At 45.1% G+C, this 27,924-nt stretch overlaps 4 protein-coding genes, 1 long non-coding RNA gene and 1 other non-coding gene across 15 annotated transcripts; 2 read left to right on the top strand and 4 right to left on the bottom strand.

The window, feature by feature from the left end:
- Window positions 1-335: 335 nt before the first annotated feature.
- Window positions 336-2,704, bottom strand: rbx1 (ring-box 1, E3 ubiquitin protein ligase). Its single transcript, XM_040190272.2, has 5 exons — window positions 2,406-2,704; window positions 1,384-1,462; window positions 1,209-1,279; window positions 608-693; window positions 336-497 (listed from the first exon to the last, which is right to left on the bottom strand). The coding sequence occupies exons 1-5, from the start codon at window positions 2,481-2,483 to the stop codon at window positions 485-487; spliced, it is 327 nt and encodes a 108-aa protein (XP_040046206.1). The 5' UTR covers window positions 2,484-2,704; the 3' UTR covers window positions 336-484.
- trnaq-cug (transfer RNA glutamine (anticodon CUG)) lies at window positions 2,698-2,769 on the bottom strand. Its single transcript has one exon. It is a non-coding gene; the product is annotated as a tRNA-Gln (tRNA).
- Window positions 2,770-2,973: 204 nt separating this feature from the next.
- Window positions 2,974-7,306, bottom strand: chadla (chondroadherin-like a). The gene is made up of 11 exons (XM_078084665.1): window positions 7,189-7,306; window positions 6,738-6,893; window positions 6,391-6,585; window positions 6,096-6,251; window positions 5,861-6,006; window positions 5,452-5,690; window positions 5,096-5,361; window positions 4,596-4,932; window positions 4,125-4,477; window positions 3,540-3,706; window positions 2,974-3,297 (listed from the first exon to the last, which is right to left on the bottom strand). Exons 2-11 carry the CDS (start codon window positions 6,891-6,893, stop codon window positions 2,994-2,996), a joined length of 2,319 nt encoding a protein of 772 aa, XP_077940791.1. The 5' UTR covers window positions 7,189-7,306; the 3' UTR covers window positions 2,974-2,993.
- On the top strand, window positions 6,086-7,903 carry LOC144384624 (uncharacterized). Its single transcript, XR_013451437.1, has 2 exons — window positions 6,086-6,315; window positions 6,419-7,903. It is a non-coding gene; the product is annotated as an uncharacterized LOC144384624 (long non-coding RNA).
- On the bottom strand, window positions 7,705-15,651 carry LOC120827903 (ran GTPase-activating protein 1). Of its 2 annotated transcripts, none has more exons than XM_078084667.1 (16): window positions 15,500-15,651; window positions 14,445-14,556; window positions 14,231-14,358; window positions 13,801-13,860; window positions 13,442-13,621; window positions 13,084-13,218; window positions 12,838-12,996; window positions 12,233-12,346; window positions 12,037-12,136; window positions 11,870-11,954; window positions 11,495-11,645; window positions 10,649-10,765; window positions 9,921-10,026; window positions 9,412-9,500; window positions 9,026-9,190; window positions 7,705-8,300 (listed from the first exon to the last, which is right to left on the bottom strand). In XM_078084667.1, exons 2-15 carry the CDS (start codon window positions 14,554-14,556, stop codon window positions 9,065-9,067), a joined length of 1,662 nt encoding a protein of 553 aa, XP_077940793.1. In that variant the 5' UTR covers window positions 15,500-15,651; the 3' UTR covers window positions 7,705-8,300; window positions 9,026-9,064. The 2 variants fall into 2 exon arrangements, with proteins under 2 accessions (XP_077940793.1, XP_077940792.1); XM_078084666.1 differs by having other exon boundaries at window positions 9,069-9,190.
- A 155-nt stretch (window positions 15,652-15,806) lies between these two features.
- On the top strand, window positions 15,807-27,903 carry LOC120827902 (zinc finger CCCH domain-containing protein 7B). 9 transcript variants are annotated; one of them, XM_078084659.1, is made up of 23 exons: window positions 15,807-16,258; window positions 16,537-16,604; window positions 16,702-16,738; window positions 17,369-17,566; window positions 18,083-18,241; window positions 18,467-18,547; window positions 19,208-19,264; window positions 19,362-19,416; window positions 19,610-19,740; window positions 22,053-22,614; window positions 22,908-22,969; window positions 23,054-23,147; window positions 23,254-23,415; window positions 24,472-24,686; window positions 24,838-24,938; window positions 25,034-25,215; window positions 25,359-25,444; window positions 25,557-25,714; window positions 25,832-25,937; window positions 26,155-26,263; window positions 26,499-26,635; window positions 26,731-26,900; window positions 26,982-27,903. In XM_078084659.1, the coding sequence occupies exons 1-23, from the start codon at window positions 16,238-16,240 to the stop codon at window positions 27,160-27,162; spliced, it is 3,132 nt and encodes a 1,043-aa protein (XP_077940785.1). In that variant the 5' UTR covers window positions 15,807-16,237; the 3' UTR covers window positions 27,163-27,903. The 9 variants fall into 9 exon arrangements, with proteins under 9 accessions (XP_077940785.1, XP_077940784.1, XP_077940783.1 ...); XM_078084658.1 differs by having other exon boundaries at window positions 25,554-25,714; XM_078084657.1 differs by having other exon boundaries at window positions 15,950-16,258; window positions 19,568-19,740.
- The last annotated feature ends 21 nt before the right edge of the window (window positions 27,904-27,924 follow it).

The raw sequence follows: 27,924 nt of genomic DNA, 5'->3' as shown, positions 1-27,924 counted from the left end.
AAAGCCCTGTAGACTGAAAACAGTTACCCATATTTTCATCAAAAGATGTAGCTTCCTTTCGTTCCAACCAACAGACACTTGCGAGTTGAAGCCTTACAGGTGCTGCAGTGTGACTCGGGCCCAGAGGGAACAGATTACTAATCCGCACAGAGCACCCGTCCTACCGCCGAGGATTACTGCTCTATAAACACATGACTGCGTCAAAGCTGATCTGTCAACCACGCCGTTTAAATATTAAACGAGTCTGCACACAACCGAAGCAGAAGCGGGTTTTCAGCAGCGTCCATTCCGGTCTTATAGCACACGGATCCCTCAAACTCAAGTAATACAAGACCTTTGTGTGACAATATTCATGTTTATTTTTGTATTAACAACATACCAAAACAAAAGACATGGGCATAAAATAACTTGCTTACAAGCAGGAGGGAACAGAAGTAACGAGAGATGCTTGTAATGACGCAGGAACACGTCAGCAGTAATACAGCTAGTGTCCGTATCTGTAAAAAGAGACAACTGTCAATACAGACGTTCACTTCAAGAAAAGATTCTAAACTGTGCAAATCAAGTCAAATCAGTAAAAAAAAAAAAAAGTAGTAATGACACTCACTTCTGAAACTCCCACTCCCTGTTGTCCAGAGGACACACCTGTCTGGTTTTCAGCCAGCGGGAGATACAGTGGAAGTGGAAGGCATGCTGGGGAAGAGGGTAGAAACACATGAGTAGATGCACTTATGTATCACAACACAATAGAAAGCGGTCACTTGAACGTTAGAATCCATGAAATGCCTTTTCACTGTAAATACGAACTACAAAGCCTTTGGGCCATTTAAAATAAGTAACCATATGAACCGTGGATACATTATTAATATATTTACAACTGGACAATAACTCTAAAATGAAGAACCTCATACACATGATTTACAGTCAAACTCAAATGTGGAAGCAGTTTAAAAATTGAGGAGCAACACGACTAGAACTTTACTAACGGATTAGCTAGATGAGAATTAACTCAATGAGGTCATCTTCATCACGTAAAGCTGAATTAGCGGAGCCACATCTGAAAAAACATTGTTTTTAAATGTTCAACATGACAACATCTTAACAGCTTAATAAGTGTTTTAGGTTTTCAAAAGTTATATTTTTACAATGCGACCGTGTGGAGACATCACATGGACCTGATCAGAGACACGTTGGAGGAGCGTACTCACGTTGCAGACACCCCAGGCCACAGTGCACTCCTCAGAGGTTGCAGAAGCTTGGTTGGCCTGGCACTCTATACCTGAGAGGGGGGGGTATATGTGCCAAAAATGTCACAAAACTCGCTCACATGCCTGATGATGAATGACAAATAGAACAAACATTACAGAGAGTTTGTGAACTCACAGAGATCCATGATGTGGTTCCGGCAGATGGCACAGTTGTCCACCACAATGTCCCAGGCCCACAGCGCCACAGCATTCCACTGGTGGGGGAGGAATCACAGACCATTGATCTACAGTCACTGCAGGTGGTCTTGTTGACAACAACAGATTTAATGACAGCTTTATATTGGCATCTTTTTGTATTTTAAGTAAAAAAATCTACAGGCAGAAGTAGATTATTAGTTAGTAGTTTTTTTACTACTAGTTAGTAGTAGTTTATTCATGACTGATCAACTCTGCTTAATTCTCACCTCCCAAAATAGATTTAGAATTCGACTGAAATGATCTGCGAACACATCATCCCAGTGGTTATACCGTCACATGTTTCCACCCGACCTGTTATTATATCATACGATTATAAACAATGATGATAAAACGGTGGCTTAAGTTAGCTGACGTTGATGAACGTAACGCTTGAAAGCAGGGATGTCACAAATGTTATCAAAACGATTGATGCTATATTAGCTGCTTACGCTGCTACCATGTAAATAAAACCATACAATTCAATCACAACTGTTTCAATTGATCAACCTTTTAGATGAGGATCATAACACGTCTGCTTCCGGCAGGTTTGGATGCTTTGTGACGGCTAGTGGGCTCCCGGAAATGCAGCTTAGCTATCGTTAGCCTAATTTAGCTCGGCGCATTAAGAGCTTAATTTTATAACCGTAACTAATGTTTACCGTGAATGGGAGGTATATCTATTCATGTGATCACGTTGTGAATTAGGCAGACGAGAGTTGGTTGATAGTTGATAAACCTTTTCTGATATTTCCCTATGAAGAATTGCAAATTCATGCCGTTTGAGTCAGGCTAACAGCTAGCTAGCAACTGCTCCAACGTTAACGGTAAAGCAACACTGATTTTACCGTTAGAATGCGAACACTATCAGTGAGCTCTACGAGTAGTCATTTGTATCTAATGGGGGGCTAATGTTTAACATTTCTTAACACCGTGACTGCGAGTTTCTTCGTGGAATCTTACCTTTTTAACTTCAAATCGCTTTTTGCTAGCTCCACTGTTTGCGCCACTCGGCGTATCAACATCCATAGCTGCTGCCATCTTGGAAGGAGAAGGTTGGCCTGATGAGCGAAAGACCCGGAACAAAAACTGTCATTTCCGGTGCTGTTTCTTCGGGATGAACGTTATATAAAACCTTATCAGTTTGTGTCACATTGTTAATCTGATGGGCTACTCTGATATTATTAAATAAAACGTCATAGTATTTGTTACAATCGCATCCAACTAAACATAACATTCACCTAAAACAAAAATCAGGTTCTACCGAGATTTGAACTCGGATCGCTGGATTCAGAGTCCAGAGTGCTAACCATTACACCATAGAACCCTGATGTACTAACAGCAAACATATAAGATATATAAAGTATAGTACAGGCAGAGTTTAATGCACAAATACACATAGTGGTTATGTACCAATACGGTATGTTTATCAACAGTGTAGGAAGGTCTGTTTTACTCTCATTTGATTGTGAATGATGATGAAAACGTCACACAGAGCTATATTCTAAACCACTTAAATAAAAAACAGGTCTCAATTGTCGTATTCATTTATTACGGTGTCTTATTCCTGGTCACTTTTGGTGCCCCAGGTTTCCTCTGTAGCCTATTTTTGGTTGGTTTGGAAAATCCAGCTTTAGGCTTTGCGGGCTTAGCTTTCACTCCAGTGGTCTTCGAGAGGCTTGTTTTGCGTTTCATCACTTTTGGAGGTCTGGAGGCCATGAGAACCATCCCGACTGGAGGAAAGCTGCTTTCTGGACAGGACTTGAACGCATGGACGTCCCTGAGCTTCTGACCTCTGAACTCGGATGGGTGACCGCAGGTGGCCATCACCTCCAAAGTATTGTTCTCTATCCACCTGAGAGACATAGAAAGTGACATGGTTATAGCTAACAATGTAGCTTTTAATAACAACTGATGCATCCTTGATCCCAGTAGCAGCACTTGTTTGTTTCAATCTTTCCTTCGGCAAAGCTAATCAGTAGCTCCATTTTAATGAGGTTGAATGTTTTGGTCAATTCACAACCTCCCTACCAACTGAGCCGGCCTGCTGCATAATCAACAGAAAAAACGGCTCTTCTGTAGAAACACTGGGCTGACCTGCGTAGCGGCAGCAGAGGACAGTCACACGCCAGAGGGTTGTCCTGCAGGTCGACCACTTCAAGCCCGGTGAGTGGGCTTAGGTCAGGAAGTTCCTCGAGCTGGTTCCCTCTCACAGTGAGAGCCCTCAGCCGGGGGCCCAGCCCTGCAAGGGCATCCCTGGACATCTGGACGGGGGTACAATTATTTAAAAAAATCAATCCATCGTTAAAAATCGTTATGAATTTGAGCTGTTAGCTCAGGTATGGCCAAAATGTTTCTTATTCTCATTCACATATAGTATCATCCACAAGACGTTCAGGGGGCATTAACTCATTTCACTTGTCGAGGAGTAAAGACTAATGTTTTGGGGTTCCATTCCTTACCACTCTTTATCCCTAATTTGTACTTTCTGACTCCAACAACTAGCAAAAGTACAATAAGCATTCATTCACAATCCATGCCTCAAAGAGTCACAACCTCCAGCTATTTCTACAATCCATAACAACTCGATTAGAGATTTAAAGTGAAAGAAAGTGAAAGATGCACGGAGCGATTAAGATAAACACAATGCCAACATTTGGGATTTAAAAAGACCTCTCGAACCTTCTTCATGCCCATCTGATCCATGTAAAGCCTCTTCAGACTTTGGGATATGGGCTTGAATGCGTTTGGCCCCACCCAGCCAATTGAATTCCGAGACAGGTTGATCTCCTCCAGGTTGGGGGCCTCGGACAGAGCGTGGGTGGGCATCTCGGTCAGCCTATTTGAATCCAGGTGAAGTGTACCGAGGAAAGCCGAGTCCAGAGCACCTTCAGCAATAGCAGTTATGGTGTTGTTGGTCAGGTAAAGTTCCCTGAGGTCGGGGGCTACTGAGGCCAACAACCCAGTGGGCTCGAGTTTGGAGATGGCATTTCTCTCCAGGTGTAACGCGAACAGACTGGGTAAGAGTGACAGGGCTACGGGAGAGACAGAAAGAGATGTGAGCATGTTTTGTTATGTGTTTTTACACACATACGTACCGTGTCAAATCTTTTTATTTGCATACAGACAGACTTGACTTAACCGACCACTCGCCTGGTCCGGGGAACTTAACCAGCCGGTTCCCTTCTAGGTGAAGGTACGTGAGCCGCGGGGCTCCAGCGAAGGCTCCGGCTTCCAAAGATGTGAGGTCATTGTCAGAAAGATACAAATAAAACAGGTTTTTCATTCCCCGGAAGGCACCGCCTTCGATTGCGTGGATTTTGCAGCGCTCCAGGTGGAGAGAGACAACTTGGCTGGTGCCGGGAAAGCTGCCGGCAGGAAGGTTGTGGAAGCGGTTGCTGCGCAGGTCAAGCAGCTGCAGCTTGGTGGCGAAGCCTCGCGGGACTTTGGTGTGGCCCCGGCCCTCACATGTGGCGTGCTTGGATTCAATCTGGACGGGGTTTGAAAATGACAATTACATTTTAACAGCAGAACACCATGTAAACATTGGCAGATATTTTGTATTTTGATGTTCATTTGGCTGCTCAATATGGCTCTTCTTTTCGACACCGTGATATTGTACTAATGTTGGAGTTGCGCTGTCAAACACTCACATCGCAGTCACAGTTAACCGGACACGTGGCTTTCTGCTTGGGCTTGTCCGCGGGCAGGAGGCTTCCTGGGCTCTCATCGGCCTTCTCAAGCTCGCCCTTCAGAGTCTCCGCTCTGCTGCGGCAGCGCAGATCCGCAGGAGCCACGTCCTGCAGCGGCTCCCCTGAGAGGTGAGGAGGTCCGGCGCAGGATCCCAGCAGCTTCACCCCACCGACACCCGCCCACTGCCTCAGGGGCCGCATGTAGCAGTTACAGTCCACCGGGTTGCCTTTGAGGAAGCATGAGTGACGATTGTCATGCAACGCCAAGGAAATATGTTCTTGTCTACATCTGCGTGATGCACAAACATCGGCGGTACCTGTCAGGTCGAGGGCAGCCAGCTCCTTGGGGCCCGTGAGGGGCTCCAGGTAGCGCAGCTGATTGTGGCTGAGGTCCAAGTGGGAGAGCAGGGGGGCGCGGGACAGAGCCTGATCTGACAGGTCCCGCAGCGACATGTGGTCGAGGTAGAGGTGCGTGAGCTTCGCCATGGAGACGGACTCTTCCCCGAGGTAGGTCATGGAGTTGTGGCTCATGTCCAGGCGCGTGACCTCAGGAAGCCTTCGCGAGGAGAGGAAGAGTATTTGAATTTACCGATAACCCTTGACCCTAGTCATCCCGCAGTTTTGACAGAGCACTCAATCAATCCTGTAGACAAAAGCACTCTTTTTCTATTAGAATGTTGAAATAACATTCATATGATTCCACCAGAATCCCTCAGACGGTCCCACCTGCTCATGGTCAGAGTGGGGAAGAACTGCAGCTCGTTGTGGTCCAGGCTGAGGCGGATGAGCGTGAACAGTCCAGCGAAGGCCTCAGGGGCCAAGTTGTTCAGGGAGTTGTGGCCGAGACGAAGCCATTTAATGTTCTGCAGGCCCTGGAGGAGCAGTGAAATCGCCGTGTCATCATTTTGCCAAAGACAACCATTGATTGTGATAACGTCTATATGCCCATAGACCAGAGTACCTGGAAGGCCATGTTGGGAATGTAAACCAGCTGGTTGTGGGTGAGGGCCAACATGTTGAGGAAACCGAGCTGTGTGAAGGCTCCTGGCTGGATCTCCTCCACGCGGTTGTGCTCCAGGTGCAGCTCCTTCAGGGACGAGAGGCCGTCAAAGGCCTCCTGCATCGGTCAGGTCAGAGGAAGGGCGGCGGAGGGAAGGAGAGAGAGATTAGACGTCCTCACGGTACGTCAAAAGTTTAAAACAAACAAAATGTCATGACTCTTCAGCGTTGCAGCTAAGCGGCTTGCTTCCTCTTACCTGATATAGGATGTCAATTTTGTTGTAGGCCAGGTTGAGGGAAACCAGGCGGCCCAGCGTCCGGAAAGCGCCCTCTCTCACCTGCTGAATGTTGCAGCGCTGCAGGTTGAGGTGAGTGAGGTAAGGCGTGAGGATGAACGCCCCCCTGGACAGCACCTGCAGGTTGTTGTTCCTCAAATCGAGCTTCACTGTTATCTGCGAGGGGGATCGAACAGAATACGCCCGAGGCAGATGCACAAATAACGGACATGACTGAAAAAATGTGTATCTGATAAGGACAGTACGGTAGACTGTGTTTCTCCCTCCAACACGTGTGGAGGAAGAAGCAGTGTGTCACTTTTTCTCACCTCGTCTATAGTCGGGGGAATCTCCGTTATGTTCTTGCCCACGCAGGTGACCGTGAGTTTGCGGTCACAGCTGCACGCTGTGGGACATCTGCCTGCTTCAACGGCTGAACTCAGTGCTAAAACCAGCAAAAAGGCCTCAGCTGAGGAGAAATGCATCTGAAGCGGGAAAACATGGTGAAAAAATATTCGAAAGCTGCTGTGATTCAACCTCGAGTGCTTAGAACCAAGACTGTTGATGGATGCTAATGGAACACATTGATTACATCTCAGCACCACTTACGTGCTGCTTTGTTCTTTCTAGAATAATTAGTGATTAAGAACATATTTATACCAGTTTGTTCACACGCACATCATCCACACTAGAAGTCTGCTCAGAAGGGGGAAACTGTACCAAGAGAATCCAGAATCCAACCTGTACAAACTGATGAACGAGCTCGGTGAACTGGCTTACCGTCAGGCACAACGTCCCCGTCACAGCCGCCTCGTCGCACAAACTAAGATGCAGTTTTTGTGTGAATCTGCCAAGCTCCGGTTATCTGCTGCTGACCTGTGTCCGCCGCATACTGTCAGCGGTGCAGTGGGCCAACAAGCAAGGCGTTGGTAAATTCTTTTACTATGACCCCTGACCTCTGAGCTCGCTCTATGCAAATTAACACCGTGGCTTTACATTTTCTGTCTGAAACACAAGGTGCAAGTAGTTGTTGGTCAGACTGAGCTTATTTGTTTATATATTGGCAACACACCGGTCATAGATTTCTAACAACTGAATTACTTTCAGCCCAGTGATACAAAAAACAATTCAGGAAACAAAACACAAAAAAGATAAACAGTAAATAAGCTTCTTCCAGAAAACCTTGGTTAGTTCTAAACACTTCAGAGCGGTTGTGTTGCTCAGTTTCCATGGAGTTGTACCCGTTTGTGATTTTTATAATAAAACTTCAATGCAATGAGGAGGTGATGGACATCGAACACTCACATAAGCTTTATTTTGCAAAACAAATCCCAAAACGTCTGCACCATTTAAAGGCAGAAAAAACATTTAAACAAATTCCTTTGATCGATTACATTGTATTTTACAGTGTTTTCATCATACTGATCGTCAATGCTTATTTGTAACAATGTTTGACCATATCAATGAAGTTAATAAACATTGAATATAAAACAAAGGAATATTCAAAATTGTCTTAGTTCATGTGGAGTGAGGTGAGTGCGGTGGGAGGCCAAGTCGTCAGTGCTGTCCTGTGGTCGTACGTTTGTACACAAAGCACTTCAATTAGTCCACAAAATAAGAGCCGACACGCAAAGCATTGAAGCCCAGTCCGGAGTCCAGGAGGAGGTTTGTTGCAGAACTTGTGAAGGACCGTGGTGATGGGGGAGCAGGTCTGTTTGACCGGGTGCTGCTCAGCCTTCTTTTCCTTAAAAGTTGAGCTTGTGTGCTGTGATGGTTTAAAGTTCAGTCTGCGTGTCTGTTTCCACAGTCCTCAGCTCTCACACCGGACTCTCTGCAGTGTGGACTGGAGGCTGTTTCTGGCATCGCCACATGAATCCAGAGCCTTGTTATTTCTGTGAAGGATATAACACACACACACACACACACACACACACACACACACACACACACACACACACACACGCGGTTGGAGGATGAAGTCTAAACATTTTAAATGTATATTTATCTGCGGCTAAAACCAAGTCCAGCGTTGAGAGGAAACTATATATTCGTGATCCATTTTTAACTAAACTGTTCTGGCACTAAGAGTCGCAGACAGTCTAGTGAAGTCAGAACGCATGAAGAAATGAACACGTGGTCGTTTTAAGTCTTTTCCTGGGACCATTTTGGAAAAATACCAATATTATCATCCAAGTTTGAATCTTTCAAATTTTCATAAAATCTGCATTCTTGTTGATGTGCTGAAAACTTGCAAATCAGCTCTCTGTTGCCAATGACATGATTTAAAAAGCAAACGTGAGTTTGTTTGGCTGTAAACGGATTTGTGTACTGTTGTTTCTGGCAGAACACAGCTACTCAAGGAGTGTTTGCTGCAGGGTTTAAATCTTACTAAATCTTGATTTATTCTTATTAAATCCCCACGAATCCTTAAGGTACTGCTTGTCATGAAGGCAGAAAGTTAAATGTTAGCCCGACAAAAGTGAAGGCTTAGCAAAACTAAACATACCCAATGAACCCACTCCAACACACCAGTGAGCACCACCAGAGTCCCCCAACGTAAAACATTCATTATGTGCTTCATTCCAGAAGATAGGATGCTTATCGTGGTATTTTGTACCTGGGAGCTGCCTGCTGATTGGCTCATTCGGTCACGTCCTTACCGGGACAGGAAGGCCTGCAGCACGGCCACGTTCTCTTTGGGGAAGTAGTCCTGTCTAACAACGTGCTCCAAGGCGTTGAGGTGGCCGGGGACCACGAGCACAGGCTTCACCTTGTCCTCGCTCTGAGCCGCCAAGACGACCGGACGGAGGGATGCGAGGGGAGGAGGAGAGGACAGCCAACAGGAGGAGTGTTGAAGACGATGGAATGTAGCGGGAAGACAATCGTGAGATAGGCAGAGGAGGGGAATTCAAGGAAACAAAAAATGCAACTAGAGAGACAGTGACGAAATACACATTTCTGTGCCGCAGCAAACTTTGCTGAATGAGCGCAGTTTAAATGTACCTTGAGAAGTCCGAGCAGCACCAACAAAGAGGATACAAAGTTGTAGCCTTGGAACGACGGCGTGGCAAAAGCTTTCTTCAGGAGGGCATCTGTAGGTAAAAATGTATTGTATACTACTGACACATCTTCCAACAAAGCTGACCAAAAAGAATGAAAGAAATCAGGTGTGTCTTGTTGGCACAAACTATTCACAGATCAAGTGAAGAATTAAAAACAAATGAAGACTACTGTGTTGAAACAACTTAACTAGCCGCCCTTAGCACTTGTTGATGCATTCGTACTGTAGCAGAGGTCGACATGAAAAAGACAACTAGGCAATTCAACCACTACAAAAGCTTTTCTTCTCGTTAGGACTGGAGATAGAGGAATTTTGACCTCATTCTCTGACATCCTCAGAGACAGAGAGGCAGGGATGAATTTGTTATGCTACGAGGTCAGTTTAGCACTTGCGAGGGCATGTACAACAAAGCATGAGATCGACTGATGCAGAGTGAGACAAAGTGTCTCACCGATGCTGTCCAACACAGCGTTCTTCACGTCATTATTCTCCTCCTTGTACACAGATGCAATCTTCAGGAAGGCTTCGGCTGTTTTTGTAGCATCTGACACATCCACCTGGAGACAGAGAGAGGAAGAGACACTTACTGATGGCCCCTCCTCAGCTTCAGGCACCTTTATAAAAGGCATGCGGCGATGGATTTGTGTAAACACCACACCTGCAATCACAACAACGGGGGTGGGAGGGGAACTGCGTTGCGCAGCGAAGAGTGGACAATTTGCTGTTATTGGGGACCACTGATCTATTATACAAATTAGGCTTGGTGCAAACAAACAAACCTGATCCACGTCTGAGAAACCCTCGAGCTTTTATAACCACGGCCTTTTGATTGTTCTGACCAGAAGTCTAAATTGATCGGGTTAAGATATTAGACTGAGCCAAAACATGTAAAGTAATAATAATAATAATAATAATTCAGTGTTGGCGGTAACTTCAATTTGAAGTGAAAGGATGAAAAGTTGGAGGGGAAATTAAGACGCCTTGGAGATCTCAATGGTGATTGGCCGAGACTCGACACGTCACATCATGTGTTTTACTGCGAAGATCACGACATCATCTTCAGTCCTCGCCTCAATCCACTCTCAGAAACCGAGCCTGTGTGTGTGTGTGTGTGTGTGTGTGTGTGTGTGTGTGTGTGTGTGTATGTGTGTGTGTGTGTATGTGTGTGTGTGTGTGTACCTGCTGCTCGATCAGCATCGCTCTCTTGGCTCCTAGTTTGAGCAGTTTGTCCGGGGACGGAAAGCTGAGGAAGGAGTAGACGTCTGGCGGCCGGGATACGGGCGCAGGGGTGGACACCTATGAGGGGAGAAAATAAAGTAAAGTCAGCAGCAAATAAATGCGTTCACACGACAACAGCCAGTGAGGCCTTCAGAGTTCGTCATCTATTCAGTGGAAATAGTCACTGTTGTACTACAAGATGTTGACAAAAAAAATGCACACGCAGCTTCGTTTACTCCATTGATTCTGCCTCATTTCAGGGCAGATATTGATCAAAACCTGGAGGAACTGAACCGGTTCCAGCCTTTCAGCTCTTGTTAAGAAATATCTTATCAAAGGCAGTGACTGTGGCTGCTGTCAAACAAACCAGTGACTGATTAAATAATTGTGTAAAACGTTTACACATGGATCTATAATTGATGTAATGTTATTTGGTCTATGGCCCTTTCCTTGAAGCTGCAGCATCATCATAACATCATTGAAGAACAAATGCAGAGGCCCTAATGTTGTCTTTGAATTTTTAGGGTGTAAAACTGTACCAGGTTTAGCAAAAAATAATGACATAAAGGCGGAATAAAGGAGAACATATATGAAAGATTACTCATTTATCCAGAGCGTAGCAACTTGATAGATCTCATAGAACCTGAAGGCTTTGAATGCAATCCTCAGAACTTATAGTTCGAGGAACTTTAAATGAACTTTGAATCACAATGTATCATGAATGCGTACAGAGATGTGCAGCAACACATTCGTTTGGGGTCATTTTTTGCTTCGGTGCCACACATCATCACCACATATTTATCTGACCTTGATACCACTGCTTTCTTCTTCCTCCTCCTCCTCTTCTTCTTCCTCCTCCTCTATTTCCTCCTCATCCACATCCTCGTCTTCATCCTCATCGTCCTCATCGTTCACGTCATCATCATCCTCATCATCCTCTGGCACGCCCTCGTCGTCACTGAGACAAATTAAAAAGCACTTCAGTGAGAGGAGAACGTCTCTTGGGGCAGTTTGTTGCACCTGATGTGACTGAAGTAAATGTATCAAACAGTAGAGCATGAATCAAAACGCAGACATGGGCTTTTGGCCCCCACGAGTAAGACAAGGACACACGGGTTCAGAGAGGATGTACAGTTTTCCATATGTGGGCCACAGGAGTGTGTGTGAGTACGGCGTGATTACCTGAGCGATCCTAGAAGCTGGCCAATCTTCATGGCCTCCATGGCGTCTTTCAGAGTTTGGCAGCCGTCCTCTCCTAGACTGTTACCTGAAAATGACATCATTTTAACCAGGCAGGGAAGATACATTAAAACAAACAAATCAAAGTCTACAAACGAGGAGTTTTTTACCATTTAGATCCAGTTTCTCCAGCTTTTCTCTGCCCCTCACCGCTCGTGCCACAGCCAGAGCGGCATCTTCCGTAATCTCGCCAAATGACAGATTGAGTTCCTGTGAACAGAATAGTCAGTAAAGAAGACAAATGGAGGGACATGAGCTTTTCAAAATAAATGACTATAGCAATGAAGTGTTGTTCCTCTGACTAACCCTGAGGATCGGTAGTCCCTCTGAAACAGCCTCTGCAATGGCTACGGCTCCTGCTGGCCGCACCAGACAGTCGCCAAAGTTTATCACCTGGATGTTGCGTAGGTGTTTCAGCGCCTGAGGAGAACGCAAATATCATTTGCTACAGCCTTGAAGCATCGAGGGGTATTATTGGTAGAACTGTAGTAAAAACGATGGTGACGGACAAATTGGTGGTGGATTTCTTTTTATCAACAAGTAAAAGATACAAAGTATAACTGAATATGGTAAATACGGTCATGGCTGTAATACAGATGATTATTAACTGTGTGTACAAATCAATAGTATATTTTAAACGTCAGCCCTGTGCTAGAATATGGTGTAGAACTGCAGGTGTATATTAATACAAATACTACATCTTATATTAAAACATTCCTGCTAAACGTGGCCTAAAATGATTGCAACTGCTTTATATCATATATCTTTATATCTTATATTTACACAGGGGTATAAATACAAAAACAATGACGACTTTAAGGCGGAAAAACAAAATGTAACTTTGAAACCAGATTTGTGCTTAAATGGTTTGTGAATGAGGCTCTCCCATACATTCCATTAGGTCGATGTACCTGAGCCATGGCGATAGCCCCCTTCTCAGTGAAGGTGTTGTCGTTGAGGTTGAGGATGCGGAGCGCTGAGTTGTGTTGCATGGCTTTGGCCAAAGCGGTCACCCCCGGGTGATTGATGCCATTCTGAGGCATGTGAACCTCCTCCAGGCTGCCCATCAACTGAGAACACAAATTGTAACCCAAAGATTAAAACACACAGTCAATCCGAAGGTTGTTGGAAGGTCACGGGGGTCCTTGGTCCGGTACCTGGAAGGCTTGAGCGAGGGCAGTGGCTGCATCGTTCTCCAGGCGGTTCCTCCCTGCAACAAACACCTTGAGGCCGAGCGGAGCGCCCTCTGCACTGGACTTTTTATGGCACTGGATCAAAGACGCAGCCAAGATCTGAGCAGTCCAACAACACAGATGGGACATTTCACAGCTGTTTCTATAGCCAGAATAGTACTTTCATTCTAGCTGCTATGAAATTAATTATGAGATATCTTTTTCTCTCTCTCAACAAATAACTTTCCCGGCTTTTTTACCTTCCCCTGTTGTGGAAGTGTACCTAATAACGTAACGACTGAGTGCACGCGTCTCATTTTAAAAAGGCGTTCTCGTGAATTACCTTTCCCCCTCCGATGCCCATGCCACAGTTGTTGAGACGTAACTCCTGCAACGTGTAGCACGCCGTGCTCTTGAGCAACTTCTCGATTCCCTTCACCCCATCAGGCCCGAAGGCGTTGTCACTGAGATCTAAGACGGTGAGCCGGGCCCCTGCCAGCATCACGGCGTCACCCAGGGAATTCTACAGCACCCGGAGGGAAAGGAACCAAACGACAGGACACGTGGGGCAGTGCACCAATAAGAAAGACAACATAGTTACAACATTGTAATCATTGAGGAGTAGAGCCAGACGTAGAAAGTATGCAATATATCAACACATTTTGACTGCCAGCCTTGAATAAACTAAAGAAAGTGCATTACCAAGGCAGCCGGGATCTCAGAGCGCAGACGCCCTGTGAACATGTCACTCCAGTAACAGCGCTGAAAGAGAGAGAAGAAACAATGTCAGCACTACATTATATAGGAAACAAAAGTTGAATATGCTGTTTTTATTTTCGTTATTAGTGCTAATACAAAAATAACAATTCATTGCACAAGAAAAAAATAATCTGCCAATATGTCAATGATTACAAGCAAGATCATAAAAAATGAATATGTGTTGCTTTTCATGCCTTATGTAACGTACAAGTAATTACTTTAGTTTTTAATTATTGCTCAGACCAAATCCCGGCTATTTGCTGACGTCCTGTTGGGTTTATGGGTGGGGATTATTTACCATCTGCTGATACTCCATAGACCAGCTTATGTTTATCAAGTAAGATAAGACATTTCTCAGAAAAACACTGTGAACCTTGAACATGCTCTTTGTCTCTAGGGCCTTGGCGATGGCCTTTGCTGCCTCCACCCCTACGGTGTTTCCCTCCAACCTCAGGGCCTGCAAATCTTCAAATTCCTCGATCTCCTTAACCATGTCCGCCACTGGAGAGCGGGAAGAGAGCGAGGGGTTAAGACTTTGTGAAAGGAAAACCCAGACCCCTGCGTTCAAAGTGATGCCTTACACTCACCTGACTGGGCATCATCCAGCTTTCTCCCCTGTCCTTTGTAGCTCAGCTCTACTTCCACCACTCCGGTCTTAGCCAGAGAGTCGGTCAACTGGGCAACACCGTCCGCAGCCATCTGCACACCCGGGGAATACACACAGCGTGTCTTTTTATTCTGCTTCACAATGACACTGTTGTCCAGTTTACTCTGCACAACTTACTGATCAGGAATTAAAACACAGACCACAGAGAGCAAACATACGGGTGTTTGGGATAGGAATGTATGAACATTTGGTATAGCAACTGCTTCCTGTTTTACTGGAATATTTTCTATTTAACTGGTGTTTTACTACTGGGTGAATCCACCACAAAATAATATTTAATTGCAGTAAATACATTGCAGCTCTGGAAGAATTAATGGTTTTCTACATATCTCGTGCAGGGAATGACATACATTTAATCGTAAATTATGGGACAAATTGCTCACTACCTCGTGTGCAATTCAACGTTAGCTCTCTGTATTTAACGTTACATTGAATGGAGTTGGGAACTTGTTGAAGCCAGCCACTAATGCGAAGCCCACGTCTACACAACCATAACACGAGCTTAACTCGCAATGTTCCTTCAACCCATGAACCCAGGCGCCGCGTCTCCTACACGCTGACCGGATCTAACGGTGCATCCTGAGACCTGAATGTTGTTTTGGGGTGGATTTTCTTCTGTGGGCTGCCCGGTTAGCTTTAGCCGGGTGCTGCGAACGTTAAGCTAACACACCAAAACGGTTGGAAGCCAGTGGAGCTTGAACGTTGACAGCAGTCGTTTTAAGAACACATTACGTGCTTATTTGGTAGCTAGTTAACACGTTTATTCCGTCGGTTGCAGTATTATGAAATATGTTTTATCGGTGTCAGCTAACGTTAGTTAGCTCGCACCGGTAACGTTACGTGGGACCGAGCGTGGCGCTCACTCGGCCTCTCCAGTCGGCCATGTGAAAACCGCTGACTAACGTTAAAGTTTGTATTAGTCACCCCTCGTTATTACGGAATCTTTAACCCAACAGACATTGATTGTCGCATTACCGCAAAACAGCTGTACTTATTGAATCCGGTCCTGTCACACACTCCCGCTCGCTCTCTGCGTTCAAAACCGAACCCAGCACTTCACCCGAGCTGAGCAGCAGAGCGGCGCGAGACAAGGGACTTGTAGTTCTACTGGACTACATCGCTGCGTGAGGCTCTGACGTTCAACGCGTCATCAGTCCGTGAGCACGATGGAGGACGATGAGGCCAAAATGCCAAATGTAATCATGCAGATAATAAAAAACAAACATTAATTACCAACAACATTTACAGACGTATACATCAATTAGATTTTTGTGTGTGGCTAGTATAGTTGTTGCTTTTTATATTCTTTAATAAAGCCGAACTGCCAGGCACCACTTTGATCGTTATGCCGTTAATTAACGTACCGGTGTCATAGTATCAAATAAATTACAAAGTGAAATGAAGATTAAAAGCACGTTGTGAAGGGCCGACGGAGGACGCGCGCGAGTAGGCGGGCCCTGTGGTGTAAACAGGAAGCGGTGCCTGACAGACTGAACTCGGGGCCCCCCGAACACAGCGGCCCGTTAAAGGGCCAGTGAGGATGTCGGCAGTTTGCTCGTGGATGCACTGGTGCTGCTGGGAATCGAAACTTAACCGGGAGTTGAAGTCAAGAGGCGGAGAGCCTCGACGGGTCTCTCCCTCCTCGGCCCCAGAAAGCTGCTCCGTGTCACCGCCATCGGGCGCTGGACGACTTCAAAACTTCTGTTTGGTTCAATGAACTCTTCTCTTCTACCGGTAGGTGTGTCTATTTGCGCCATGATAGCGAGGGACACCTACGGGAGGGGGTCAGGGGCTTGATTTGTTTCTTTTTTGGGGGGGGGGTGTAAATTTATTTGAAAACGGAATAAACACCAAGTCGGATCCGGTGTCTGCACGAGGTGACAAAGCCTCTTCTTGCGTGGCTTACTGCTGCCGAAGGAAGTGGCTTCACGCCAGTTCCAGGTCACACCCGACCCCAAACAGCACATCGGGGTCGGGGTTGGCTACTAAATTCGCTTTTCTGCCCCCCTCAGATAACGAGGATGGACGCTGGCAGACAGAAACGCAAGCAGGAGATCCGGGACTCCCTGAAGTTCATACAGTGAGACGCACTTTTGGTTCTTTTGAGTTCACCAGATAGAAAGTGAAACCAGCTGTCTCTTCACTTTTTCTGAGCAAGTTTCCCTCTGGTGTTCCAGGTCTTCGCTGGCTTATCCAGAGCCTGAGGGCTACCAGGTACCACCTGCTGACACAGCGCACTGTCGTGTCGGTATCTTCACTCTTCAGCTCTTCTATCTGGTCATCGGCTGTTGATGAAATCACACACACCTCCTCGCTGTCTTTTGTCTCCTGACACCTCTCAGTTCCCTCCGGGCTGCGTGCACGATCCAGGACAGGCTTCTTTCTCACATATTTGGCCCGTTTTCTTCCTGGTGACCGCCTTGCTCTCCAGATCTTTTTCATGTCTGTCTTGATACTAACAATGCTCACAATACTCACTCTGAAATATAAACTGGTTGCTGTAATCATTCCTCTTGTTCACAACTAGCTGCATTGTCCCCAGAGGATGAAAGTTCCTGATACTGACACCATAGATTAGATTGATATTCTTGTTTTTAAGTCTGTTTTAAATGTCTAACTAATTAATGGATTACCACACCTTTCGTGACCTGGTGAATGTTTAAACTATTTTCTAAACCGATCCAATCGGGGATCGGTTCCGGCTCAGTGTGAGCGGGACGAATGTTTACATCAACCCATATGATGGCCGTCGGGGTGTTTTTTGAATAAACAATATTCAGGACATGGCCCGATGTTTTTGGAACATATCACACACCTTTTGCACCCCCCCCATCCCCCTACCAGGACTTCCTTACCCGGTTAGTCTGCAACCTGCTGGATGAGGGCAACATGTCGTTCAGAGACCGTGACTGGAATCAGGCGCTGAGAGACTTCAGTGAAGGCTTGAACGTCTCGAGCTACGCTGCGGCGGAGGAGATCCAGATCCCCGACGCTCTGCTGGAGAGCCTGTACGTCAACCGGGCAGCCGCCTTCCACAGCGTGGTGAGACACAGCCGCTGGTCCTGGCACGCCGCGTCCGCTTTGCAAACTGCAGCTCGTGCAGACACTTGAAGTTTGTCAAATGACCTGCAGCTACGATTCGGGCTATTAAGGGCTGTGACGAAGGCTTCTCCAAACCCAAACCTGATCGGTGCATCAGTCAGTCAGTAAAAGGGAATCTGCCTATAATGATAATAGCAGGTTAAGTTTGTTTTCAACCTCCCACAACTTGGTTTGTGAAATCCGGTAACGTACCAGCGGTTAGACATGATACAATGCGTTCAAGGGAAGGTCAAAGAGCGCGTACGGGGGAAGCCAGGTGTAAATATTAAAGTAAAATGTTATAGGCAAAATAATTCATTTAATCATAGATGGTGTTAATAAGTCGATGGCAATAACGGGCTTTAAGAAACCGTCCACACACTACAGCTAGAAACAGAATTCTGACGGATAATGAATGGGCGATTGGCTCGGCTTGTATCTGTCCTGTCTTCTCATCGGCCATGTTCCTCCCCCCAGGGGGAGTACGAGCGAGGCGTGATGGACTGCGACATGGCTCTGACAGTGTGCAAGGAGAGCCGCAGGGCGCTGTACAGGAAGGCGCTGTGCTTGAAGGAGCTCGGGAAGTACAAGGAGGCCTACAACTGCACCACCAGCTGCATGCTCGATACTCGCCTGGTAATGACGAGACACACGCGGGTCCCGAGAAATCGATCCAACATAAATCAACAGCAGTTTCGTAATGACCTTCACCTCAGCTCTACACATCGTTTGTCTTTTGTGCTCTTTAGCTAAAGGGAACGCTGGCAGTGGAAAAAAGTCACTAGACATGGTACATGTCAGACCTGTACTGTAACTTGTGCAATGTGTTAATCTGTTCTTTGTCTGTTAAACTCCCAACAGGACAAACGGGTGAATGAGCTGGCACTGGAGCTGGCCATCCACCTGGGACTGAAAAATCGGAAACCATATGTTGGCATAAAGGTTAGTAAAATAATGAGGTTTTACTTTTTGTTTCACTGAAGATAAGAAGCAGTCTCGGGGTGGGAATGGATCTGCACACACCGCCATGTCAAATCCCTTGTATGTTGAACATATTCTGGCAATAAATGTCCCTGATTCCTGATATAATCTTTGTAATTTCAAACTGATGCATCAATCTACACTTCAAAAAGTGATTTGTTTCCATCTATTTTTGATTGAATCCTTAAACTCTGTGATGCAGTGTAAAGTAAATGGTTAACCAGGTTTCCGTATATATGTTGTAAAATAATGTCCATAAGAGAGTTTATGACCTTTTGAACTGACATGTGGTATTTTCGGATATAACAAACAAATGTTCAGGATGATTTTTGAAGTAAGATCTGAATATTTTCCCAAGGAGATCATGTTGTAAAGTTTTTATTGTGTGTGTGTGTGTGTGTGTGTGTGTAACGCTTTGAGTAGCCTTGATGAATGACCTGTATGTGTTTCAACGCTGCTCCATGCTTGCAAGTATTTACTAAATGTCGGTGTCGAGTAACATTTTTCTAACACTACCAAAGGCATTTCTCCGTGCACAATTAACCGTATTACGTAACCCCAATGAAGACCTGGTGCAGATTTGTGTCCCTCATGTTGAGTCTCTCATTGTGTCTCTCCCAGGAAGAAGGACTTTTCAGGACAGATGTTGTGAATGGAAACATGACTGAAGCTATCAAAGCAAGTTCTATTTTTCTGTAGCTTTTAATACCTAAAGAATAAATCAAACCCACAATATTTACTGAACTTGATTTAGTTTTTTCCCTCTCCCTTCCAGGTGTCTGGTGCCCATGTAGGAAACGGCGTGAATCCTCTGAGTGGCGTTGCACCAGGTGTGAATTTTTCACTTTGACCTGTTCAGAGTTGTGTCCCCAAACCAGTACCGGCAACGTGTCTGTCCCACATGTGTTTGGTTTCCTTTCATGAAGATCTTGAGATATGTGTTCGAAAAATAAGTAAAATGTCCCTACTGCTTCTCTGCAGTTAGTTTTCCCAGCATGCCTCAGTGCTCCATTCCCTCCCCAGCTCCCTGCTCCCACCAACCCAACGTCTCTTCAGCACCCGGCGCGGCGGACAGTGTGGAGGACTCCGAGCTGATGGGAGATGATTTGGACAGCCTGCTCGACTGCTTCCCCAACGGCACCGAGCCACCTGAGGTTGGTTGGATTTTTTTACATTGAAAATAAATGGTCATGTCATTTACAGTTGCTTCATGATTCAGAGATGAATTGTAAAGAAACCAAAACGATGAACTGAAAAAAAGGATACTGAGGAGTCGGGTGACAATCCTCGATGAGGTCATCACTACGAGTGTCCCCGTAGTAAATTGATCTGTTTTAAAGTAATTCTATCTTCATAAACGTAACAGAACCATGTTGAAATGGCCCAAAACCTTTAAATATATTTCTGGAACAAAGTCCCAGAAAGCTGCAGGTCTGCTGAGTCTCTCGGGTCTTTTAAATCCAGAATTAAGGCAAGGCAATTTTATTTGTATAGCGCTTTTCATACACAAGGCAGACTCAAAGTGCTTCACATCATAACATTTCATACAATAAAGTGAAATAAAATGCAGGAATTAAAAGACAATTTAAAAACAGCAAATAAAATTATAGATTAAAATCTTATTTAAATTGTTTAATTAAAGGCAGAGGTTAAAAGTGCAATGCAGGTAAAATTTAGCAGAAGGCGAAGCTGAACATAAAAGTTTCAGTCTTGTTTTAAACGTGGTCAGAGTTGGGGCAAGTCTTAAATCTTCAGGAAGTTTATTCCAGCTGTTTGTTGCGTAGTAACTAAATGACGCTTTCCCATGATTTGTATTTACTCTGGGAATCACTAACAGATTGGTGTCAGAAGATCTTAGTGATCTTGAAGGCTTATGTAGTGGAAGCATATCAGTGATATACTTTGGCCCTAAACCATGTAGTGATTTATATGTGAGCAGTAGGATTTTGAAATGAATTCTCTGACATACTGGGAGCCAATGTAAGGATTTAAGAATTGGTGTAATGTGCTCACATTTTTTGGTCTTTGTTAGAACTCTAGCAGCAGCGTTCTGAACAAGCTGGAGCTGCCTGACAGTTTTTTTTGGAAGACCTGCAAGGAGACCATTACTGATGGTGTTATTCACAGGCTTTGGGGTTGACTTTGAGCTGGAGAGAATAGGAATGAGATTTGTTAGATTAGCAGTGTGTCTAAGTTTCGCAATGTTCACTCTCTTGGTGGTCACAACAGGAATGCAGAAGGTGCTATGTTTTGACGTAGGCGACCTTGGGTCCAGCTGATAATGCGGTCTACTGCTGAACCCTTTTCTATCTCAGTAATATTCAGGGCTGCTGTCAGGAGGAGGAGGGGGTGGGCCTAAGGGGGGGGGTGAGCAGCGTCACAGCTGGGATGGATTTGTGGAGGTGGAGGTGGAGCACGTCTTCGTAGAGGTGGGGGGGCAGATTGGCGTAAGATGGCATCACCGCTGAGATGAGCTGGTGCAGGTGGACGCTGGGGGGGAGGGCGCTGAGGTCGATCTAAGGGAGTAAAAACAGGAGTAGGGCGGGGGGTAAGTGGGGGTAACTCTTGGAACTCCAAGGGGGAGGAGGGGGGAGAAAGAGGGAGAAGTGGACCTGGATGGGGGCTCTGGGGGGGTGGGAGAGGGATCCTCACACGTAATGGAAGGAGGGTTAGAGGGGGAAGGCAATGGCGCTCCTCCTTCGACGTTTCTGATAAGCTGTGTTTTCTCTTCCTTCTTTGTGGGCTCCTCTTCTTGTCTCGTGTCCTTGGCAGTGGGGACAGATGGATGACGCATGATGTAAAACATGTTGGTAATGAAAAGCTTTGCTCCCATCTTATTCAAGCAAAGTCCATTTGTCTTAAAAAGATGCCTGCGGTCCCAGAAAAAGCTAAAATTGTTGATAGAATGCATTGAACCAACTGCACATGCAGTTAAGAGCCATTTGTTGCCAATTAAGACTTTTCTGTTAGCTGTTGTTTTTAATTGACCATTTCTGCAATTCAGAATTCTTAAACTACACTGCAAGTTTTATTCTATTTTTAGTCTTTTTTTTTTTTTTTTAAATCTTTCTAACTGACTTTTTAAAAATCTTTCAAATGTTTCAATAAATGTAAATCTCCTCTCCGGCGGTCACTCCCTACACGCTGCACACACACTTGTCACGTTCTGTTCTCTGGTGCACTTTTAACTTCTTTTTTTTTTTTTTTTTTACTTTTTAATTCTTTTTAACTTTAGTTTTAACGTATTTAATTAAAATTCCTCTTGCACTATGTCTTATCTGTCTTGTTGTCCATTGTCTTACTGTCTGCTGTTGTGCACCAACCGCCAAGTCAAACTCCTTGTATGTCTGACATATTTTGGCAATAAATGTTCCTGATTCCTGATTGCTTTATGTTTTGAAGCACTTTACATTGCCTTGTTGTTAAAATGTGCCATACAAATTAAATCTTTCTCCATGTTTTCCAGACCCCCTTCCAGGCAGCGCTCTCAGTCCCACACAGGACCTCCACTTGCGAACGCACCGTCCCTTCTGTGCTGCCCGCCCCGACACCCCAGCTGCCCCCGGCCTTCTTCAGCTCAGCCGTCAGCCACCTCAACTCGCTGGATTTCTTTTCAAGCGACTGCTGCGGCGCTACGACTGGAACCCTGGATGCCCTGGATGACCTCTTGACCTCTGGCCTTGGAGGTGGCGCACGTGCTGCAAACTTGCCGTCGAAAGCCGAGGCTCTGGATGTTCTGGACGGCCTCGATTCCCTGGATGACTTCCTGGATACGATTCCAGCAGGAAGTGAGGCAAAACCGGAACTTGGAAACGTGGAAAAGTCCCTTGATGATTTGCTGGATGAACTCAATCCTCTGGAGAGCGGCCGTGGTCCGCGAGGTGAAGTCCACCAAACTGGTGTGAAAGCCTTGGACGCGCTTGACTCCCTTGATGCCCTGGACTCGTTTCCCTCAGCAGAAGGTGTTGGGGCAGCGTTCTCCGTGGGGGGGGCAGGCCTTGACGCGCTCTCTGATTTCGGCTCAACCGGTGATTATATTTATCTATCAGTGTTGATTCTTTTTTTTTTGCTCATTTTTTCAGTAGAACCACTAGTGAAAGCACACTGTTTTCAAATGAAAAATATCTGCTTATTTGCACATACACTTAATTGTTTATGCCCATATACATGAGAAATGTATGATATGGTTGTAGTGGGTATTTATAATTTAACTTCGTTAAAGTGCATTTAAGTGCTTCCCCTTTTTATAAAAAACACATTTGTGCCGGGACATATTTCAATATGTCCCTCATTTACTTTATCTCCTGTTAATGTTCCTCAGCGATCACGGACTCTCCGACTGCTGCAGCTCAAGTGATGCGATCTCCAAAGAATAACTACAAGGTAGGACCTTATCGCCTGGCTTCTGTCCCAGCTGGTTGTTGGTCGGCATTAACTGAAATCTCATCCTAACCCTCGGCCACTAAGGAGAAGCACAACCCAGCGCTGGTTGCGACCTCTAACCCGCTGTCCTCCACTCATGAGTTCCTGCAGGCCTGCTCGGCCTGTTTCCCTCGGCTAGGTGAGGCTCCTCTGGGCAAATTTAAAGGAATATCCTTTTCAAGTGGAGGTTCCAAAAATGACTCTCACAAAAAAAACAATACCCCTGTCTTGTGTTTTGTTTTCAGGTCAAGGCATAAACACATTTGTCCACAAGCCCAACCTGGTGCACAGCTGTAGGAGGGACATCCTGTTATGTAGGCTCACGAAGGGTTCTCCTTCGGGTTGGACCAGAGTACGGCCGATTCCCAACTGGAGCTCCTTCACTGGGCCGTTCGTACTTTGCAGAGGTAAGTGACTCGATATCGAATGGATGACGATGTCTTTCAGGTCTTTTAAATCCAGATTAAAGACTTTTGTGTTTGCTGCTGCCTTTAATTGACCATTTCTGCAATTCAGAATTCTTAAACTACACTGCAAGTTTTATTCTATTTTTAGTCTTTTTTTAAAAAATCTTTCTATCTCTCCGCCGGTCACTCCCTTCACGCTGCGCAGACACACGTGTCACGTTCTGTTCGCTGGTGCACTTTATCTTTAACTTTTTAATTCTTTTTAACTTTAGTTTTAACGTATTTAATTAAAATTCCTCTTGCACTATGTCTTATCTGTCTTGTTGTCCATTGTCTCACTGTCTGCTGTTGTGCACCAACCGCCAAGTCAAACTCCCTTGTATGTCTGACATATTTTGGCAATAAATATTTCTGATTCCTGATTGCTTTATGTTTTGAAGCACTTTGCATTGCCTTGTTGTTATGTGCAATATCGAATGGATGGCGACGTCTTTTCTTGGATTGTTTGTGGTTCACTTCTTGCTTCTTGCACAAAACGCCTTAATCAGGAGAGACCTCTTGAAAAACTTCAGCGTTGCGGTCTAAAGTTATTTGTATCCAGATGTGGACCATAAATGGACATGACATGATCTATGTTGAACTCTTGCAGCGGCGGGAACCCATAAACATTCCTCATACAGACCTTTTGTATTGCAGACAGAGGGGTTCACATCAGGGTTGTCAGCCCTGAGGTGGAGGTCACACATCCCTTTGGCCTTTATGGCCCCGTTAGACTGTTGATTCTGATCTGTGGAGGAAAATCATTGTTAATCATTTGTTGACAGGGTGCAAAAGGGAACAATTGCTCTTTGTGCTCTGCACAAGTAATGTCAGTAATCCGTAATGCGTTTTATTGATAGTAACTGGGAGAGACCCTTGCTGCTGATTTGTGGCACAAACGATTTAAGTCATTCAAGCCACAATTCACCATGAAGTCCAAGAAAAAACGATAAACCCAACTCATGATGTCAACCGTGGACGTGTAACAGAGAGTTCTGCATTTTTCTTTCCTGTCAGAACTGATAAATTCTGGGGATTTGGGCCTGTGCAAGTATGGAGAGAATTGCACGTTTGCCTACAACCAGCTGGAGATCGACGTTTGGACGGAGGAGCGGAAGGGACGGCTGGACAGAAACCTGCTGTTTGACACGTCAGGTTTAAAACTGGACCCCGTAAACAGCGTCATTCGCCTTCTGCATGAAGACAAGGGCATGTTCATGTTCCTCTGTCAGGTTAGAGCCCTTCAACTGTATAACAACATGATTTCAAATTCATATTTTTATTTAAATTTTTTTTTTTTTTTTTATTCACACAAATATTTGTTGTATCATACTGGATACGTTTAATCTTTGTTCCTTTTTGCCCTGTATCCTCTGTCTGTAGGAATGCTATGACCGTAAACCTAGAATCATCAGTAAGCGCTGTCGGGACGATCACACCATCTGCTCCAACCTGGATGCTCGCCACACCTTCGATGCCAATAAGTGAGCCTGTTCGCAACATACTCGTTCCTTCACCAATTTTATTCTCATAGGCCAACGTCTTTCACATTTGTATTCCTCCCATCTCTGCCCGTAAGATGCTTGGCGTTTGTGGTGCGGACCCAAAGCGTGAGCTACAAAAAGGTGCGACCGCTGAGTGTCCTGTGCCACTTGGATTTGTGCCGCCAAGCCATCCGGTACGGCTGCAAGAGAGAGGACGACTGCTATTACGCTCACTCCGTCATAGAGCTCAAAACCTGGAGGGTGCAGCGCAACACCGGTGCGGTCTACATTAATACATCAATAATGCAGAGTGCCTGACTGTTATCTGTCCCCTTGAATAAAAAGATTCAAATGCCAATAAAAGGCATCTATAGATGTGCTGTTTCTATTCTAATGAGCACGGGTCTGTGTTATTTTCAGGTATCAGCCCTGATGAGATTGTGAAAATATCGACAAAATATAACGAGGAACGGGAGCAAAACTCAAGCAAACATAAAGGAAATAGAGTAAGAAACCCCTTTTTGATTATTCTTTCTATTGTTCATTGAAACGAGGCAATGTTTCCCTCTCGTTTTAATATCAAATGTATTATCTATATAATCATTTCATTTTAAGCAGCTGTCTGCTGGAGGTGATTGGAGCAAACCAAGGGATGGAGCAGCTGGGAAGAGTCTCAACATGAAGATGAAGTTTGCCTGTGCTCAGTGCTTGCGCGACGGCCTGATCAGTGAACCGAACAAAGCCCTGAAGCACTGCACTGCAAAGGCCCGGCACACGTGAGTCACAATGCAATTAATCCTGTTGCAGATGGGCGGCTCGATGTTAAACTGGTGAATCACAGGTGATCACAATGATCCGTCACTTTCCCTGCTCCACCTCTGTGTCCTCTTCAGATGGACTAAAGAGCGATGGGTCCTGCTCGTCAAGTCCGTGGAGAGAAGTAAATGGGTTCAGGTGCGACCGCTGCCGCATGCCAAGAACTTCCCTGTGCAGTATGATGTAAGTGTGCCGCGCCTGCACGTACGCTCTTCAATGCAACAGCCAGTTTCAAACCACAGCGTCTGTCAATCAATTAGACATTTTTACGTTTGTTTGCAAAAGTCTTTCCCAGTTATTTTCTTGCATTTCTTGTTATTTTTATGTTTACTATAAACGTGTACAGTTACCTGTTTGTAGTACTATCTGTGTTTAACAGCATTAAATCATCTCCTGGCAGATATGCACCCAGATGTTAAAGAAAAAGAAATGTAACTATTCGGGGAACTGCACCTTTGCTCACAGCCAAGAGGAGAAGGAGATGTGGATGTATATGAAGAACAACAACTGTGAGTTATCGGAATGGTGATGTCATATTAATGGAGTGTGCAACTGATTTAGCATTAAGTACATAGAACATTAAAAAATGGATACTGATCCAATTGTCCTTGTCAACGACGGACCTAAATTTAGTGATTTGGTATGTTAGCACTGGTTAACTCAATAGGGAAGAGGGTCTGAAATGTTGCTTGAATGGCCAGAAATCCAGAACTTTCTGTGAGCGATTTGTTTTTGTGCCTGTAGTGTTCGAAATGCAGCAGATGTATGACATGTGGCTGTCATTAACCGCCCAAATCCGGCAAGCGGATGGAGCCATCCCCACCCAGCCGGTCCCAGAAGATAAATATATTGCCATGCCGACGGACTTTGCTGAGCCAATGGTGGGTGCAGCTTATATTTCCCTTCAGCGAAGTCGAGCACCAAACTAAAACGTACACATTGCGTTTCCTGGCTATGCTTTTTCTCTGTATTTTAGAACGGCTTTCACTGTCGCCTGTGCGGCAGGCACAGTAACAGTGAGCGTCAGTGGCAGCGGCACATCTCCACTGAGAAGCACAAGGACCGGGTGTTCAGCTGTGAGGGCGAGGACGAGGCCCTGACGTGGAGCCACCGTTTCCCCGGGCCGTGCCTCGATCTCTGCCCGAAGTAAGACCTTTTCCTGCATCCGGATTAGAGGTGTTTGAATCCCGGTGCCAGCCGGCTTCTCATCACGTCGCTGTTTGACAGGTTTGATGGCGGCTGCCCTGACGGCGTGGGCTGTGACTACGCCCACAGCTTGGAGGAGCTGCAGGAGTGGATAGAGAGACGAGATTTCCTGAGGCAGAAGCTGGCCAAAGCCAGGGAAGACATGCTCATCATGCCTGATGAGTTTGACTTTGGAAAGTTCAACTTTTTACTTCGGGATTGAGAATTATTTTCTATTTTTTTTTTTTTTTTTAACTTTTCAGCCATTAACTGCCAAATTTAGCATTTTAGTTAATTACGAGACAAAATAAAAGGTCATTAAAGTAGCAGTGTGCCTTCCAAAATGATGACTTGATATAATTCATGAAGCACACGCCATTTACGCCTTAATCTAAATGTTTTAACTTCCTGTTACTGTAGGGAACATTTTCACTTTTGCTCATCAAATTAAATGTACAGCAGATACAAAGAGACACCTCATCACTGACCGTTCAGCAGCTGTTCATATTTAACCACATGGAGCCGTTTCAATGTTGTTAAATTGTTCTGTTATTTTTTCTTCATTTTGTGTTGTTTTAATACGGACTTTAAGTAGCATGTTTTTAATTGCAAAGTTTAAGGCCCGACTAGTCATCATACATACATCGTACATGTATATTTTAATTTCCTGTTACTGTACGGAACATTTTAAGAGCCACTTTTTGCTTGTCTATTCTGCTAAAACCTCAGGCAAAAATGTACAGCAGACGACACACTTGTCATCACTAAATATTCATTAAAGGCTTGTATCTAACCACACATCGCGGCCATTTAAATGTTGATCAATAGTTGTGTTCTCTACCCTTCTTTTGCATGTTCTATTGGCATGTCTTTAATTCCAAAGTTCACTTTGAGAGGATGTGAAAGGCCTTGTCTTGGCATTACTCGCCACAAATGTATATTTAATAAAAAATGGTCAAGTTCACCTGTTTATTCTTATTTTTAT

The sequence above is a fragment of the Gasterosteus aculeatus genome, chromosome 11 (genome assembly GCF_964276395.1).
Source record: "Gasterosteus aculeatus chromosome 11, fGasAcu3.hap1.1, whole genome shotgun sequence".
NCBI lineage: Eukaryota > Metazoa > Chordata > Actinopteri > Perciformes > Gasterosteidae > Gasterosteus > Gasterosteus aculeatus.
The sequence above is the reverse complement of the archived record's forward strand: the minus strand, read 5'-3'. Positions and strand labels throughout refer to the sequence as shown.